Source organism: Pterocles gutturalis, unplaced genomic scaffold (genome assembly GCF_000699245.1).
Source record: "Pterocles gutturalis isolate BGI_N339 unplaced genomic scaffold, ASM69924v1 scaffold38184, whole genome shotgun sequence".
Taxonomy (NCBI): Eukaryota; Metazoa; Chordata; class Aves; order Pterocliformes; family Pteroclidae; genus Pterocles; species Pterocles gutturalis.
Window position 1 is genome coordinate 19,157 of NW_010134664.1, and position 16,586 is coordinate 35,742.

General features: G+C 37.8%; 1 protein-coding gene across 1 annotated transcript in view; it reads left to right on the top strand.

The window, feature by feature from the left end:
* Positions 1–16,586, top strand: part of NFIB (nuclear factor I/B) — a 68,167-nt gene that overhangs the window by 13,854 nt on the left and 37,727 nt on the right. Inside the window, exon 4 of the mRNA XM_010081665.1 lies at positions 1,518–1,636. Within this exon, the coding sequence (XP_010079967.1) occupies positions 1,518–1,636 (119 nt within the window). The remainder of the gene's footprint in view (positions 1–1,517; positions 1,637–16,586) is intronic.

The following is a 16,586-nucleotide window of genomic DNA, read 5'->3' on the forward strand; positions in this document are numbered from 1 at the left end:
ACCACAGGGCGGCTGCAGCCACAAAGGCTGTCTTTGAGGGCTTCTTCTTGGACCTCTGTCTTGAAAGATATGTTGGGACAGGTACTGTTTCCTGTGGAAAAGGCATTAAAACAGATATATGAAGACAAGGTGTCTTTATCTGTAGCATCATCTCAGCTCATGAGAGTGTGTTTCCTGCCTCACCATTACAAGGGGCATTTCCCACCACAGTGGGAACAAGGAAGGACATGAGGTAGTAAGAGGCTCTCTAATTTTTTTTCAAGGGTCTCCATGTGCTGCTGCAGGCAGTTTGATCTGAGGAACCTCCTTCTTCCTTGCTTCAATATGCTCCCTTCTCCCAACTCTGAGAAAGACCCCGTTCTGTCCCCCAGGAGCAGCTGGTGGGCCCACAGAAGTGAAGAACCTCCTGTGCCTTCCTTCTGACTCCCACATAATGTACTGTGTCACACCCGTGGGCCCCTTGGTTTTCTGAAACTGACTGGCATACAAGGAAATCACAAGCACTGTTCGACCTCTCATTCACCCACATTTCTGACCCTCCTGAGTCAGGAAGTGTGTGCACAGTGGGACAGGATTTAACAGGACCGTCAGGGGCCTGGGGTGGTAATTTACCAGCACCTGGATGTTCTGAGTTATTTTGCTCATATTCCTCTATTTAATTCCATTTTATTTTCGGCCTGGCTGTTCACCTAGTACATTTTAGAAATGGATAGATAGTTCTTACAGTGTTGTCTAAATAATACTAATACTACCACTAAACAACAACAATAATATTCAATAACAACAACAACAATAATAATTATAATGATAATAATAATAATCATAATAATAATAATACCACCACCATTAAAACCGTTATCCTGGTTTTCTTTGGCAGTCAGCATAACAGGTTCAGTATATATTGTTACGAAGAAGCTCAACTTCCCTCCACTCTACTGAAGTGCTGCCTCATTTTGTATAGTGTGACTTGAAATACGGGCCTTTTGTTTTTTTTTAATTAAACTAGTCTAAAATGAAAACTCTTTGTTTCAAGTTAGACCTCTCTGAAAAGCTTAGGATTTTGACCTCATGAAATATAGTAAGCTACATTTTTTCCTCATTAACACATTCAAAAAAGTTCCTGTTTTACCTTGACGTTACTAGTAATGCTTTTCCAGTGCTTTGTTTTGATTTCATGGTTTCTGCATAGTGTTTAACACTCTCATGACACAACCTTTCTTTGATAGGTTACAGGAACTGGTTTCTTGGTTGTTCAGCCAAATGCTGGTAGACTTTTATGTTACCCATTCATGCCACCTGTGAAATATTAAATAATGTGAAAAATGCAAGTACACACCTGCATTACGTATTATTAATTAACATCATCTATGTAAGTTAATGCAAGCTCTAGTATCCACTTTTTTGTGTTTTGTATGCCTGAATTATTCTGTTGAAATATTTGTTAAAATACAAACAGTTTATATACCAGTATGAGCTGCATATCATACTCACTGCCAAATCTCACATTATTTCAACAGCAAGAGACCCAAAACTATCTCCATAGATGAAAATATGGAGCCAAGCCCGACAGGAGACTTTTATCCTTCTCCAAATTCACCAGCTGCGGGGAGTCGGACATGGCATGAAAGAGATCAAGGTGAGTTACATGGGAACATTTAACCTTGAAGTATATTCAAATATACAATAAATCTTTGCATCTCCCTTTCCATTACTGCAATAAAATGATGGCTTTTTAGAAGAATAATTATTTTTCTGTCTGGTATGTGTATCTGCTGGTTTTGCAGATGTAGTTAAAACCGACAGTCAATAGAATATGATATAAACAACCATATAATAATTTTTCCATCTGGTGACTGCCTTATCTATTGTTTGAAAAGATGTGTGGCAAGTGAGGTACTTGATATTGCGTGTGCTGTGATCACCCCAGCGGGATTTTGAGTACCATGGTTTCAAGTAAAAACTGAAACATCTCCATACTACGGTTGAGTCAACACTAGTTTACTCAGTTTTTATCTTACCGTGACAGACTCCTGTATGTGCATTTAGTCTGTACTGTGTGACTCACAATAGGTCCAATCGGCTCTTTTCTGAAGAGCCCACACATAGCTCTGTGGGACTATATCCATATGCTAAAGGATGTTGGTAAGTGGTGTTGTGTTTTTGGGTTAACAGAAGCAAAACACATGTTTGTGTGGAGAAGAAAGCTATGGTTGTCAAAACAGTAAAATTAATTGTCATAACTTTCCCTCATGTTATCTTGATGCTTTATAAACCCAGATGCCAGTGTAGTCTTTTCCCTCACCTCCGTGATGTGAAAAGGTGTTTAAACTTGCATGTATTTGAACAGTGTTGGTTAATGGTTGCTGTGGCTGCCGTGCTGCAGCTATTTGGAGTGTCTGTGAAATGTACAACAAAATACATAAAAGTGCTCTCACTGCTCATCATTGCTCTCAGTTCTTCAGTAACTGACCTAACCTTTGGTCTTACCTCATTTTTGTTTTGTTTTAGCCTTTTTTCTCCTTTCTTTTTTTTTTTTTTTTCACCTGCTAAGTTTTCTCTTTCATCTCTGTATGCAAAGTAGCATGTGATTGGTATTTAACTGCCTCTTATTTTCACATTTTTGTTATAGTTGGTCTCCTTTTAATCTGCTACTGCCTACTGTCTGATCTGTCTTCTCATCATTAGGCTCTTTCTCTCACACAATATTTATGAGTCTTTTTCTTCCTTGTTTCTTTTGAACTTTTTGTTTCTCGTGGAGGCTCTGATATTTTCTTATTTCTAGCTGTTTGCAACATTCACTATTGAATTTTTTTTTAAAAGTCTATCTTGCCCATGAATTTGCATAACCGAACCTAAGAGCAGCAAAATAGCAGTTCTGCCAGCCAGAATATTCCCCGTTGTGCAAAATATTTTCCTCTTTAACTGTTACGTTTTTTGCCATGACACTTTATTATGATTTTTCATAAAAGGCAGGATTGTACCTCAACTAATTTTTGTGTGGTTGTGGGGAAAGCAGACCATCTTTCCTCTCTGAAATAGTCTCCACGTATCCTTGAGGTCCCTTCCAACCCGGGTCATTCTATGATTCTATGACCCCCGCTTGTGAAACTAAGTCCTTTTGTGCTGCTGAGTGAGCTGTAGAGGCTTCTGAGAAATGCAGTGCTGCATGGACAGCTGAGCTCCAGTCCTGATGACAGAGCCTTTCACAGATGATCTCTGTAGTTCACAACTATCTCAGTTGCTTTTTAGCTCGTGAATCATTCTGCTTGCAAAGAACTGTGCTCTGTGGATACTGGATTTGTTTGGTTTTACCAGCCTTCATGTCACATTTCTCAGTAGTGAACAATGTTATTCAAATTCTTTCAGGAGATTTACGGTGAACCATTACTTAATTTCTGTTCCATTGTGTAGCTAGACTTCTGGTCTGAAACAGCCTTTAACTCTCTCTATATATTTCATAAACCAGAGAACTCCAGAAGATGAGAAAGAGAGAATAAAAGAGATAGACTTGAATCAATATATTTTACTTTTCCTCCTGGAATTTACATTCCTCCCTGAATATCCTGTTCTCCAGAACTGCTGTGCCTAGTGAAATTTTACCATATCCCTGGCAGAGAGGTTTTCTTTGAGATGCTATGAAGGACTTCTTTTTTTTTTTTTTTTTTCCGTCCTTAAGAAGTTCTTCCATTCCTGCAGAGGGATAGATATACCACTGCCCAGTGTGAAAATCATTATACTAGTGGAAGGATAAGTCTTTCCCCCCTAACTGTTTATGTTTGGCTCCAGTCACCTTCTGAGGTTATCCTGCTGCTGTGGAAACACTGTAAGGTAGTGACCACAATGCCTGTCCTTGGTACCTGGCTCACTGGGAAGGAGTATGCAGCAGCTCCAGGCATATTTGTTCTGCTGCTAGTTTGTTGGATGCTTGATATGGTCTTCATACTAGCGTGTGTCTTTGTAAAGCTCCTTTTGGACACATAAGTCTTACGAAGATATGATATTTGTGAAAACCTGCATTCTGTTTCCTTATGCCTGCAAACACGAAGATGATAGAAATAAAAGTTTGGAGGTGGTTTCTATGCCAGGGAGCTCACTGGTACTATTTCTCTCTCTCCCATGGAGATCTGTGTGTCATATGAGGTTAGGCATAAATGAAAAAAAAGTTGAAGCCATTTGGGATCACATTCGCATTCACCCAATGTCACCAGGGGATGGATGCTCATGTAGTCCCAACAGGCACTGCTTTTACAGGCAGTCTCCAAAGGTCATCAGCACCAGAAATGTGAATCATTCCACAGTACCCATAAATGAAAATGTGCAGAGGTATCATGTTTATGGGCAAGTAGTTTCTCTTTCACTCTGATGTTTTCTAAGAGAAACAAAATCAGAAACAGGATTGATATTAAAATACGGCATTGTTGATTTCAGTTTTCTTGTCTCTGTTTTGAACCTGATAGAGCAAAGCCTCTAACTTCTGACCAGAAATAGATTTAGTTTCTTCATCTGCATACCTAGTGTAATGTGTTTTCATAGAAACATAAATGACATGGATTTGAAAGATTCTTTTATCATTAAGGCTCTTCATATCTTTAGCTGCATTTGTAAGGTAGCAGAAGTGAGATGACGGTGGTAGTTTGGAATTGGAGGTAGCCACAAAAGAAAAATGCTAGCTGAAACAGGTTAGAATAATGTAGTTAGAAGTTTCACAGGTGTCTAAGGGATATCTAACCATTTTGATAGAATGAGACAAAGATTAATGGGTAAAACAGGAATATACTGAGATTAAAAATGTGACAGATGAAAATTTGCAGTGGGGTGGAATGTGATATATCAACCTTTTATTGCTGTGGAAAACGAATATGTAGTTTAGTAGCTAAGTAGATACCAGGAGAGGAGCGATTCCGTATGAATGATTCTGTCGTAATACTCATAATTTCTACAGCTTCTCTACTGTGCAAGCATACATCATGAGCAGTAGGAACATGACTACAGTAGTACTTGTGGTTTAGTGAGGATGGGGCATCTGTGAAACTAAGAAAAAGAAATCTAGCCCAGCTGCAACAAAATCTTCCTCATGTCACATTCTACTTTCAGTTGTAAAACTCCAGACTTTGTGCTTTTGCTGTTATCTGTCTTCTTCCTGTCATACTAATTCCAAAAATGTTTTGATAATATAGCCATCTGAAAAACTAGAAGTTTACATGGCATAAGATTGGTTAAAGCCAATCTGTGAAAGGTTGTGATCAGTGGCTTCATTATCCAATGCTCTAGTATTATGCATGTTATTGTTCAGCTATAAAAATATAAAAATCTCTAATGAACCAAAAGTAGTATTAAAAATAAATTTTTATTTGTATTTATTGAAGTCAGATTATGAGTCCTTATGGAAGAAATAAAAAGTTTGTGAAGCCATGATGCTGTCCTGGAGGTTTACTGCATTGGCTTGCAAAAATTTGGGACTATTTTAAAAATATATTTAACCACGAGAGTATGTGTAACAGTTTCAAAGACAGATTAAAAAAATATTGGGAATTCACAGTGTTGTTTTTTTGAGTTTGCATACATTGAGTCATTGTGGGAAGATTCTGTAGTTTGTGCCATTATTTTTGCTATGACTCTGTTTGCATGACTTTTCGAAACAGTTATGAATTCTTCTTGCAGAGCAAATAGGCAGGTTTATAACTGCAAAAGAGTTATCCTAAACCTTCTTTATACTGTTAGCCTTCCAAGTAACCATCCTCCAAAAATCCCAGAGCCCAAGAAAGTAGAAAATAATCTCTGAGAATGGTGCATTACTTAGAAATAGAATCCTAAGACGACAATTACAAGCTCAATTTCCATGTCTTCTGTCAGATCTTGTGCAAATTATTTGCTCCCTCTTGTACCTAATTTTTTGTGATTGAATGTCTTATTACCTTCAATGTCTGGATCATGTCTTGCTTACATTTCTACCAACTGGAAATATATCTAGGTCTGAAAAGTAGTTTGCTGTAAATTTCTTCCAGTCTTCCTTTTTCCAGGTTTCTGCTACGGAATATTTTACATGTTTCTATATTAAACAAAATTTTGAGTTCTTGCAGTAGTGTAGTAATACTCTGTAAAATAAATGGAAGTTTTTGCATGAGTAAATTTGCTATGTGTTTTAAAAATTGTGAGGAGGATAAAATTTTGTACAGTAAAGAAAAAAAAATCACCTTCCCCATTTGGAAGAGGAAGTTATTAAAAATATAACAAAACTAGTGATTAGTGCAGTAGATAAAAAATACTTCAGATCTGGTAGGCTAAGAACATCTTGATTTATTGACTGGTAAGTAAATCAGATATTTTTTCCTTAACTCATAAGGAAACAAGAATAACAGGAGAACAGAGCACGGTGTGTGCACCTATGACTTCCCTTCTAATAGCTAGCTTGACAAAGCACATTAACATAATTGCAGAAAATTTCAGTATTTGCCCTTGAGATCTGTTTGACTGTTATAGTGTTACAACACTGTGTACGTTGCAAATAAATAAACCAGGTATTATCACCAATGCACGCTGCTCATGATAAAAGTGGAGAGATTCATGTGGATTTCTGTAGTAGTCAGGTGTCTGGAAATACTAAATGTCAATATACAATGAAGTGAATTTTGATTTTACAGTTTCTTCATCATGTTCACTCTCTTACACCTCACCCACCTCTACCAACAGTCAAGAGTCAAGATGCCAGCATACCATTAAAACTGAAACAGCTGGACTGCCTTCACCCATTGATTGGCCAGCAACTGTTGGACCCTCCACTTCTCAGGTCCCGACCCCCTTTGTTGGATACCCCTCTTCTGGACACTTGTCCCCTTTTGCTTTCTCCCCACCCACCGGACACTCCTTCCCCATTGGGGTCCTTCCCGATAGCTCTTTCCTTCTTGGGCCTTCTTCTCGTGGACTGTCAAAGATGGACGATTTAATTTCCGAAGTGAGGGAACTAAAAGAGGAAGTAGTTAATGCGGTCCAGGAATTGAGAATGGTAACAGATCATCTTGGTTTTTTGGTGGCCTGTGTTGGACAGAGTTCAGGATTTTTTCCAGCTCCTGGTGCTCCTGAAGGTTAATGCGTTAGAAACTCATAGTCTCCATCTAACAGATGAATTCATCTTCCAAAGGTTTACCTTGATGAATATCTGTTAAGTGCATTTCTGTGTTTTTGACTCAGTCTGAGTTCTCAAAATGCTTGTATGTCAAAGCATGTTTTAAAGAAATTTATGTCTTGTTAGTAACTTCTGTTACATTTACCTTTGTATTTTTTAATATTTCAGAATACTCTTTAATCAATGTATACACACACATACACATACTTTTCATGTACATGTATACATATACCCATGCACACTTTCTATCTATCTGAATTTTCTGTGTTTTTAACTAGTATAATGTGTGCACAGTAGTCAAATGCTACCACTTGGTATGTTTTCGTAACTTCACATTCATAAAGTGAGAGGTACTTTTTGTCAAGAGTAACTTTTCAAAGTGTATTTCCAGAGAAATTCCTAGCCATGGCTTCTCTCAGCCTGTTGGCTGCTATGATGCTGCAAGTGGCATCATGGTAACGAACAGCAGCATTAGCAAGGAAGACTCTCCAGGGAGGTCACAAGTTGGGTTCTCCTCTTTCTTCCTGGTTGTCGACTGAGACACTGGTGGTATTCAATGAACAGACATTGTGTCTACTCATTAAAAACAATTAGTTTTGCCATGATAATTAAAACAAATTAAAAGTCAATAGAGAATTGGTTTACTTTTTGGTTTCCATAGTGGCAATTCTACAAGGAAAACTGCTGGTACGTAAAATAAGTTAAGCATTACTTTCATATAGATGAAAAATGCTTTCTTATCCTTAGAACTTGAAAGGTATAAAAAAAAATAGGTGAAGGAGATTTCAGATGCTTATTTGATTAAAAAGGCCAAGAAAGAGAAAAAAATAATCCATGAACAGGACAGCAAAAACATCTTAAAATGAGTGAAGTTGCTTGTCCATCAAGAAAATTTACATCTTCCATTACTGAGTGAGGATGATGTTAAGTTTACACTCTCTTCTCCAAAAATAAAGCAACAGAGATTATATCTGTTTTTCTGTGTTTGGAATAGCTTTAGACCAATTTACAGCTTGTTCATAAGTATCTTTAAATATTCAGAGTAGCAGTTGAGGAAGTTTCTACTCTGGGCAGAGCAGGGATCTGACTTTTCCTTCAGCCAATGTACACTTCAGTTTCTGAAAGAATGAAGAGTAATAAAATGTTTAGAAGTACAAAGAGAGACACAAATACAGTAGGAAGCATACAAAAAGGTTTGCTTTTTGGGTTCCTGGAAATGGCTGTTATTTGCTCAATAAAGTCACTGTAAAAAAAAATCTCATTATAGGTTCTTTGTCTTTTTTTTGACTAATTTATTGTGGCAAGGCCTATTACTTAATGTTTTCCATGTATGATTAGTGAGTTGAATACACTCAGAGCTAGCATATGCATCTCACATATATATCAGTGAAAGATGTAAGTGCAAAAGGATATTTTTCTTGTATGCATAGCACTTATTCTGTGATGAACTTTATACTATGGCAACATCCTGTTACATTGATGGTGACTCTAGACGTCCTTTGACTGAAATTAGTGATAAAATGCACTTCTTAATGCAAGATTTGGCCCAGGAGCCACATGTACTTGTCCTGTTCAATGTTGATGAATAAGATATTTCATTAGTATTTTTGAAGCTAATCAGGTCCTATTAGAAATTGTAGGTTAGGTATTGTTCTCTATGATCTAACCTATGTGGTGCATAACATCTTCAGTAATCAAAAGAATAGGTATTTAGTACCTCATGAATCATAGATGTCTGCACTGACATTTTTTTTCCAGCTATGGTACATCCATGAGATGGAAAAAATTAATTTAGCCCACATACTGTAACTTTTTTAAAGCACCTTTCCTTTTTGTTTTCAGTGATAGAATAGATTCTTTGTTTCTGTGCTGTATACATAGATACATTTGAAAAGGTTCTAAATTTCTCTTTTTTACTGCTTTCATGCAAACTGTATCGAACTTGATCAAAGTAGTATATTTCAGTGTGAGTTAATGATTTTATCTCAATTCAAAACCATTCCCCAGATGGATCTACAATTAAATTAATATAGCACACCTATTAAACCATCCTAAACTGTTGCCAGTATAGACTATAATAGTCATAAAAAGGAGACACCATTACCTAAATGCTTCTAAATCAACAACTTTCCTTTATCTCAAATGCCTCTTTAATCCTATTGCATTAGAAATTGGGAATACTTTTCTGACTCTTGCAGTTAAGGTTGCAATATTGATTTCATTTTCTAGCCAGGTTCCTTGGATTCTCAGCATTAATTAGATGTTATAGCTGTGCATTTTTCCTTGGAGTTTGGATGACTTTCTGCAGGATAATTTAATAAATGACTAAAATGTACTCTAAAGTCTTTATAATTTATTTGGCTTTTTAATTAGAATTTATCACAGTCTCTCATAAAGCTCATCTATCACAGCTATCTACTGGAATGGCATCTCTTAACAAAGATTCATAGATGATGAAATGGCCCAGTCCATTTCCAAAGCGTAAAGTTAAATAAGAAAGTAGTCAAGTACCTAAGGTACACTGTAACTGCTTAAGGGTTATTTGTGGCAGTGCAGAGTACTTTGAGCCTCATGTGGGTTAGTTAGTGACAGTATATGTATTTGTTACAGTACATTCTTTGTGGCAGTGGCATTGTATTTTTGGTCTCCTGCTTTTTATCTCTATTTCCAAAGTTAGCCTCTTGCAGTGCCTGTTCCATGTTTAACAGGTAGCTCTGAGTTACTCCTAGGTACTTCTCATAGACCATCTGATGCGCTGTGCTGATACAGAGGTGGTCGGATAAACTGAAGTTGTGGGAAGAAGAGTGAGGCAGGCAAGGCTGCAGAGGTGAAGTCTGGCACTCTGCTGCCAGCCCCTGTGGGACACAGCGGAGCTGGTGGGGACATTCTCACCTTCCTCCAAAAGCAGCACCCCAGCTCCCTGTGGTCTCTGTGGTGGCACCTGTGTCTTGTGAATCTCACAGCTGGACACTGCTTCTGGTATGAGGCCTGTAGGGTGAGGAAGGCTGTCAGCTTTATGCCAGCAGATCAATGCATGGCAAAAAAAGGTATTTTTCTCCTCACAAGAAACAGTGCAGATATGATAACAGAGTCATGCAAACCTTTCCTGGGAGGTTTACTGTTACTTCCCAATAAGGAGTGTCAAGGTGGGTTTGAAGGAGGAGAATGAAGAATTGCTGCCCACTCTTCTTGCAGGATAGTGTGCCATAGTTCAGCCTAATCTCAGTGGAAATAGATGTAAATTTAAATATGAGTAATCTCTTCAGTATGGCAGTTAATTACTTACGTGTCGTGACACTGTCAAGCAACTGTTATGGGATTAGGTCTGTATGTGCTGTCTTAGAGTCAAAACATCTTTTAAATTTCATTGGCATGTGGATGTTTTTGATGTGTACATATCCCATATTAACGCTCTAATCAGATCATATCTTTCCTTTTCTCCTTATAAACTGCCTTTTGTTAAAACTGAAAAATAAAAGTTAAAAAAGGTTAATTTTAGGAAATGTTTATCCAGCTTTCCCAATAACCCTAACTTAAATAACCATGCACTAGAATTATACTTTTCAAAAGCTATGGTGTATAATTTTAACAGAAACTGTACTGAGTTTTTTTGCTTTTTGCCCATAAAAAGTAGGATAATCAGTAACGGAATGAAGAAATTTGGTTGTCCAATTTTATACAGTTAGTCACACACTAACAAAAAGCATTCTACAACTTGTTTGTATGGAGACTCATCTAGGTTTTCCACCCCTTCCACCATGTCCTACACCCCCAGTATGCTGGGATATGTAAGGGCAGGTAGATACAACCCATCTATCTTTTGTCTAAACCCCTTTTGGTTGAGGAAAATAAAATCATCAAGCTTAACATGTCCCACAGAATGTAACTGTTGGCAATGGAGCACACTATTCTGCAAGTTTGCATGTGGGTAAGGATGAGAAGAATGACACGTTCTTTCCGTCTGAGGGGTTTCTGACTGTCACATTCCAGTTGTCTAAAAGTTGTGTCACTTTCTTCTCTTATGTATGTTAGTACTTATTGAGCAATGCAAAATAAAAGTGTAATTTATTAGAAAATATTAATAGAGAAAAAAGGCAAAAAGAAAATAATTTAGTTGCTGTTGTAAGGAATTTGCTCTTGTTTTACTGTAGCTTTTCGGAATGTCAGTATTGTTGTGGTGTTTTGCTTGCCAGTTTGCAGTACTGAAAATGGCACTGGAAGAAATTCTTGTTTAGTTCCTCTTAGGTTTTTCACTAGAAAACATAAAAGATATTACATTGCAATGGTTTCTCTGTTGCAAAATGGCAAAACAGCACAACAGAGTGTTTGATTAGCCCTGGGCGTGGTTCCTGATAGGAAAACCAGTGTCACAGTTTGATAGACTGGATTATGCAATATTGGAGGTGTGCCCATGAAGATAACATCGGTGCTAAGTAGGCTGATGTGATGACACTGAAATATTCTCTAGTGTAAAATTTTCTTATGTAAAATGCTTTTCTACATTTGATGTAGAAGCAATGAGATCAGGTTTTCAAGCATGAAGACAGCAGCTCTCTTCAAACCTTAACACTGGCTGCTGCTTCAGTTCAAACCACTCTCGGCTACTAAGCAACACATATATATATCTTCATGTAAGAGCTCGCTCTTTTTCTTAAAAGCGAGTACAAAGGCCTTCACACTGAGAATTGCTATGGGTGTCTCAGAAAGTCATGGAACAGAACTGATCATGGTTTTTTCGTTTTTGTTTTTGTTTTGTTTTGTTTTGTTTTGTTTTGTTGATTTTCCACTCAGGCAAACATTCATTATCAGAACTGAATTTTTCATGGAAATAAATAAATTTTTAGGAGGGCTTCTCTCTGGTCCAAGATAAAACTTACAGTGAGGGGGAATGAGACACCAACAAGACACCAACAAGCCAATGATTATGGCTCAGATTTGGATAAAGGGAGAGGTAGATGCAAGGCCTGATCTCTGCCTGATACTGAACAGGAGTTCTAGCAAGTCTTTCTCTGTTCTAGGCATCACATGTCTCAGACACCAAGCTGTTCAGGCACATCTATCATTCTTTCCTATTTATTCACAAAAATATGTCACTTTTTTTTTTTTTTTTTTTTTTTTTTTTTTTTTGCGAAGAAGATAAATGAATTAAAATGTTTTGATTTTCAGGATTCTTGTTGTCCATCCAGCCCCTAGGCCAAGTTTTTAGGACACATATGACAAAGCCTTTTTCTTACAAATGGGAGGTGGTTGTGCTTTAGAGTCACTCAGCTGTCTATATGGAGTGTTAGGTGCCTTATTAAGGCCTACAGTTGAGAAATACAGAATGCTTACAGTGTTAAAGGAAATCAGACTGAGCACATCTGAAAATTGGTGATGCTGGCTCTGCCTGTGCAGGGTGGCTCTGCTTGTTCTTGACATGCACAGGTGTAAACCAAAACTGGTTCTCTTGAGTACAGTGAGATTTGTCATGATTCATCGTCATCATACAACTATCCAATGTGAATTTGAAATTTTACTCAAGTTTTCACTTGTGCTTCACACAAGTGTACTTACCAGATCTGGTGGAGGCTGTGGACAGTGAGGCACAGCTGGATGTGATGTTTGTAATTTATCCTGGCACCAGAAAATATCCCAGGTACTGCCTCTGGGAACATAGCAGTTCATTTAAAACTGTAGCATGAAAGGATACCTCTTGTAGCTTGCCAGTGGTGCTATGGGCTCCATAGCTTTCCTGCTTTCACTATGGTTGTATATACAGTAAGTTGAATGTTGTTTTATCTTGCTTTCACTGGAGGTGATGCTACACTACACAATCTTTACTGATTGTTGTCTGCAGGAGCTTACCTTGTAAAGAAAGACTTCTTAAACTAAGCAGTAGAAAAGATATTAATAAGAAGAATTAAATAACAAACAGGATTAAAAGATATTTAATACTTGTTTATGATTTCTTCTTACTCTGCTCATGCACATGTCTCCTGAGCAAGAAAGAAGCTGCCATGTTGTGGTGGTGAGCAAGAAAGCAGATCCAGAAACAGGCAGTGGATGTTTGAACCTGCCCTAGATTGCTGCTCAATTCCAACTGAGTTCTCCTAACAGGTGACTTGCCAAGTGGTGTGCCAAAGTGACATTAATCCAGGGAACTGCCTGGATGACAGGCTGCTTCAGACTGAGGAAGAGGGTCTTTGTTTTGATGAGGAAATTGCCAAAAGTCGTGTTTCATCAGTGTTTCATAAGGTTCTATGGAAGTGAACAACAGTTTAATTAAAGGCTGACGTAAACATGTTTCTGCACACTTTTCCTGAATCATTTTATCACATTAGAATTGATCAAAATTGTTGCCTTAGGCTGTCTTGAACAGCTATACATCTGGAACACCATTTGTGCAAGCTGCTGATGAACAGGCTATATACACTGTGCTTCACAACAGCTCTTCTGCCTTCCCACGTGGATGGGTTTACCTTGTTGTCAGATGAGATCATCTAACTCTTTTATTTGCATAAGACTTTTTTATTTGATGTGATGCTTTAAAACATATAACATGCCACCCATTTGAGTGCATACGTACTGTATCTCCACAGTTAACATGAGAATACAGGCAAGACAGCACTGAGAAAAAAAAAAAAAAAGCCCATTTTTCATGTTTGAAGAAAATACTTGGCAGGACAGGACACAGTGTCTGGTTAATGTTGACCTTTTGATAACTTTGTCCAAATGCTTTTGGCATCTTTCTGTTTTTCATCTGCACTTAGCATTTTTTCCAAAAGTCTAAAAATAAATCACACTTGAAACTGTTTTATTTTCATTTGCAAAGTAATAAGGATTGGAATCTCATTCCTGAAACTTTGACACAGACGTAAGAGCCAGTGGCCTGGTTTTGTGACCTCTGTTTGTCATTCATTATGTAATTATTGGTACATAACTAAGCTCTGTGTAGCTCCTAGACTCTATGTCGTGATGTGGAAAAAATAAGACGTTTTAAAATGAGAAAGATCTGTGTTTTCTATTATGTAGAAGCTACTAGTGAAATCATATGAGGTCTCACTGTCACTTTAACTCATTCTATTCTATTTAAAGGCACTGTTTCTTACAATCAAAATTGAAGACAGTGAAAAACAGCTTTGTGTCTTCATTTTTTTCCCACTTTTTGTTTTTGTAGCTGGTAACTCTCCAAAGAAATGTAACTTGTGTGTTTTCCTACTAAAGCTCTAAGTTTTCTCTCTTGGTCAAGGAGGAGATGGCTGCAGCCTTTCTTCCTAACCTATACAAACAGTTATTGTTCTGTCTCCCTTGTCAGCTGCATCTGTTATTCAGCAGTGGCAGGAGCATGAATGCTCTATTTTGATGGCCAGGCACACGGGGAGAGCCACGGGGGCTATGGGGTGGGGAGGGGGGGAAGGGGCTATCTGAATTACTTCTCAATGCAAAGCGCATTGTTTTAACAAAGAAGCTGCTGCCTGCGCTTCAGATGATATTCTTTGCAGTTGCCTATGCTGTGTATAATGAGACTTCTTCTGAAAGTGCTTCATGGTGGTGTGCTGTGCAGTGTATGTTAAAGTTGCTGTTTTGGTGGGTAATGAGTATTTTTGTGGCAGTGATGAATTTTCTATTCCTGACTACCCATCGTGTTCACCTTGATGAGGAAACAGTATTCTGTATAAGCTCATTGCGTTTGCTTTGTAATTTATGCTGTCTGTTTTCTGTATGCTAACTACAATTCTTACTCCTGTAAAGTAGGAGCAGGAATAAATCACACATTTTTAAAGCAAATGCTAGGGTTATCATAGTCACTAATCTCCTTTTCAGTAGATTCTTTTCAAATTAATGATGCCGCTGGGGGGGGTTAATGGATACTCTGATTACATTACACTTCCTATAGCATACTTCTTTTGAGCAACTAAAATATTTTGGTTTCGAAAAACACAACAACTTTTGCTTGTTCAACGAAGTAATAGTCACCAACCAAATTAGATCTCTGTTGCATTCCAGAAATCAGAGCTGCTGACGCTAGGCAGCTCTTTCTTTCATGAGTTCTTTTGTTGAATATGGGCTTTACATAAGGAAAAGATTTTCCACTTCCAGCCCATGGTTTGTTTTTTCCTTAGGGAGACTTCAGTGCAGTACTTTCATCTGAAATAAAATTAAAACTGTTTGTACATTTTCTCTTTTGTGATAGTCTACATGTGGTAGAGTCAACAAGATATTTGGTCACTGATAAGTTCTCTGACAACAACTGATGACCACAGTGTTGTAGCAGGAGATTGTTGTTTACAAGCACACTTACCTTTTTTCTTGGTCTGTAACATTGCAGTGTTTCTACAGAGACAGAGATTGTGCATGCACAGAACCACAGTGCAAAGGCAATAGGTGATTAATTTTATTCTGGGCTTGATAAAACTCTACATCTGTTGTGGAGGTGTCAGAATTTTCTTGCTCTGATGGAACTAAGGCCTTATATGAAGAAGCTAGGGACGTCATTTGAGCAGAAAATAAAACATAATGAAATATCTGAGAATTCCAGAATGCCTATGCAAAACTACATTTAAAAAAAATTAGTCTTGCAATTTAAAAAATTATTTCTGTAACCATTTGGCAACTTCATCTTTGCTGCCTGCTGGTAGATTCAAAGAAACTGAATATTCCTGCAATTTCTTGCTCAACAATTTATTTACCAAATTTTTATAAGACAGCTAGGGTTGCCTCTTCCAGCGCTCAGTGGTTTTGATAACAACATAGAACTGCAAGAAGCTAGTACAATAAAAACATACAGCAACCTTTGTCCTACCTATTAAAACTGAATGAACTCTTGCTGGATGTTTCCTGAGTAAAGTCCTTTCTCAGCAGCCTTTCTTGAAGAGGTGAACCTTACAAGGTATCTGGGAAATCAGCAGATTTAGTAATCAGGACCAAAGGGGAGCAGCAAAGTTGCAGGGGGATGGTGGAGGGGCACTGGCAGAGGCTGCTCTGGGTCTGGTGCCGGTGCCTGTGCAGGGCATGACAGCAGGACAAGGCAGAGCAGACAAATGGTCTGTCAGGTTGGTGGGTCCTGCTCTAGATATATCTTTCAGGGTGCAAATGTACTGTTAAACTCCAGCCAGTTCAGAAAACACTGGTACAATTTGGTTTCAGTAAGGTGCTCATATTTTGCAGGACTATCTTTGACTTCTAAGATGAATTTATGTCCCCCAAAATCGCCAGCATAATACAGTGTGCCAATATTAAAAGTGCCAAAATCACTCTAAGGACTAACACATCCATCTAGGAAAGTCAGCTGCAAAGTGGCCCCAGTCCAGTAAAGTACTTAAGAAATGACCTTTGGTTTTAACATGAGTTAGTCCCATTGATCTGAAATGGAACTCACTTATGATGTTGATGTGAGTCCTATAAAAATGTTATAATTAATTTCAACATAATTTGGTGCAAAGTCCAACAAATATTGTTTATTTAATTTAAACTTTCTGAAAAA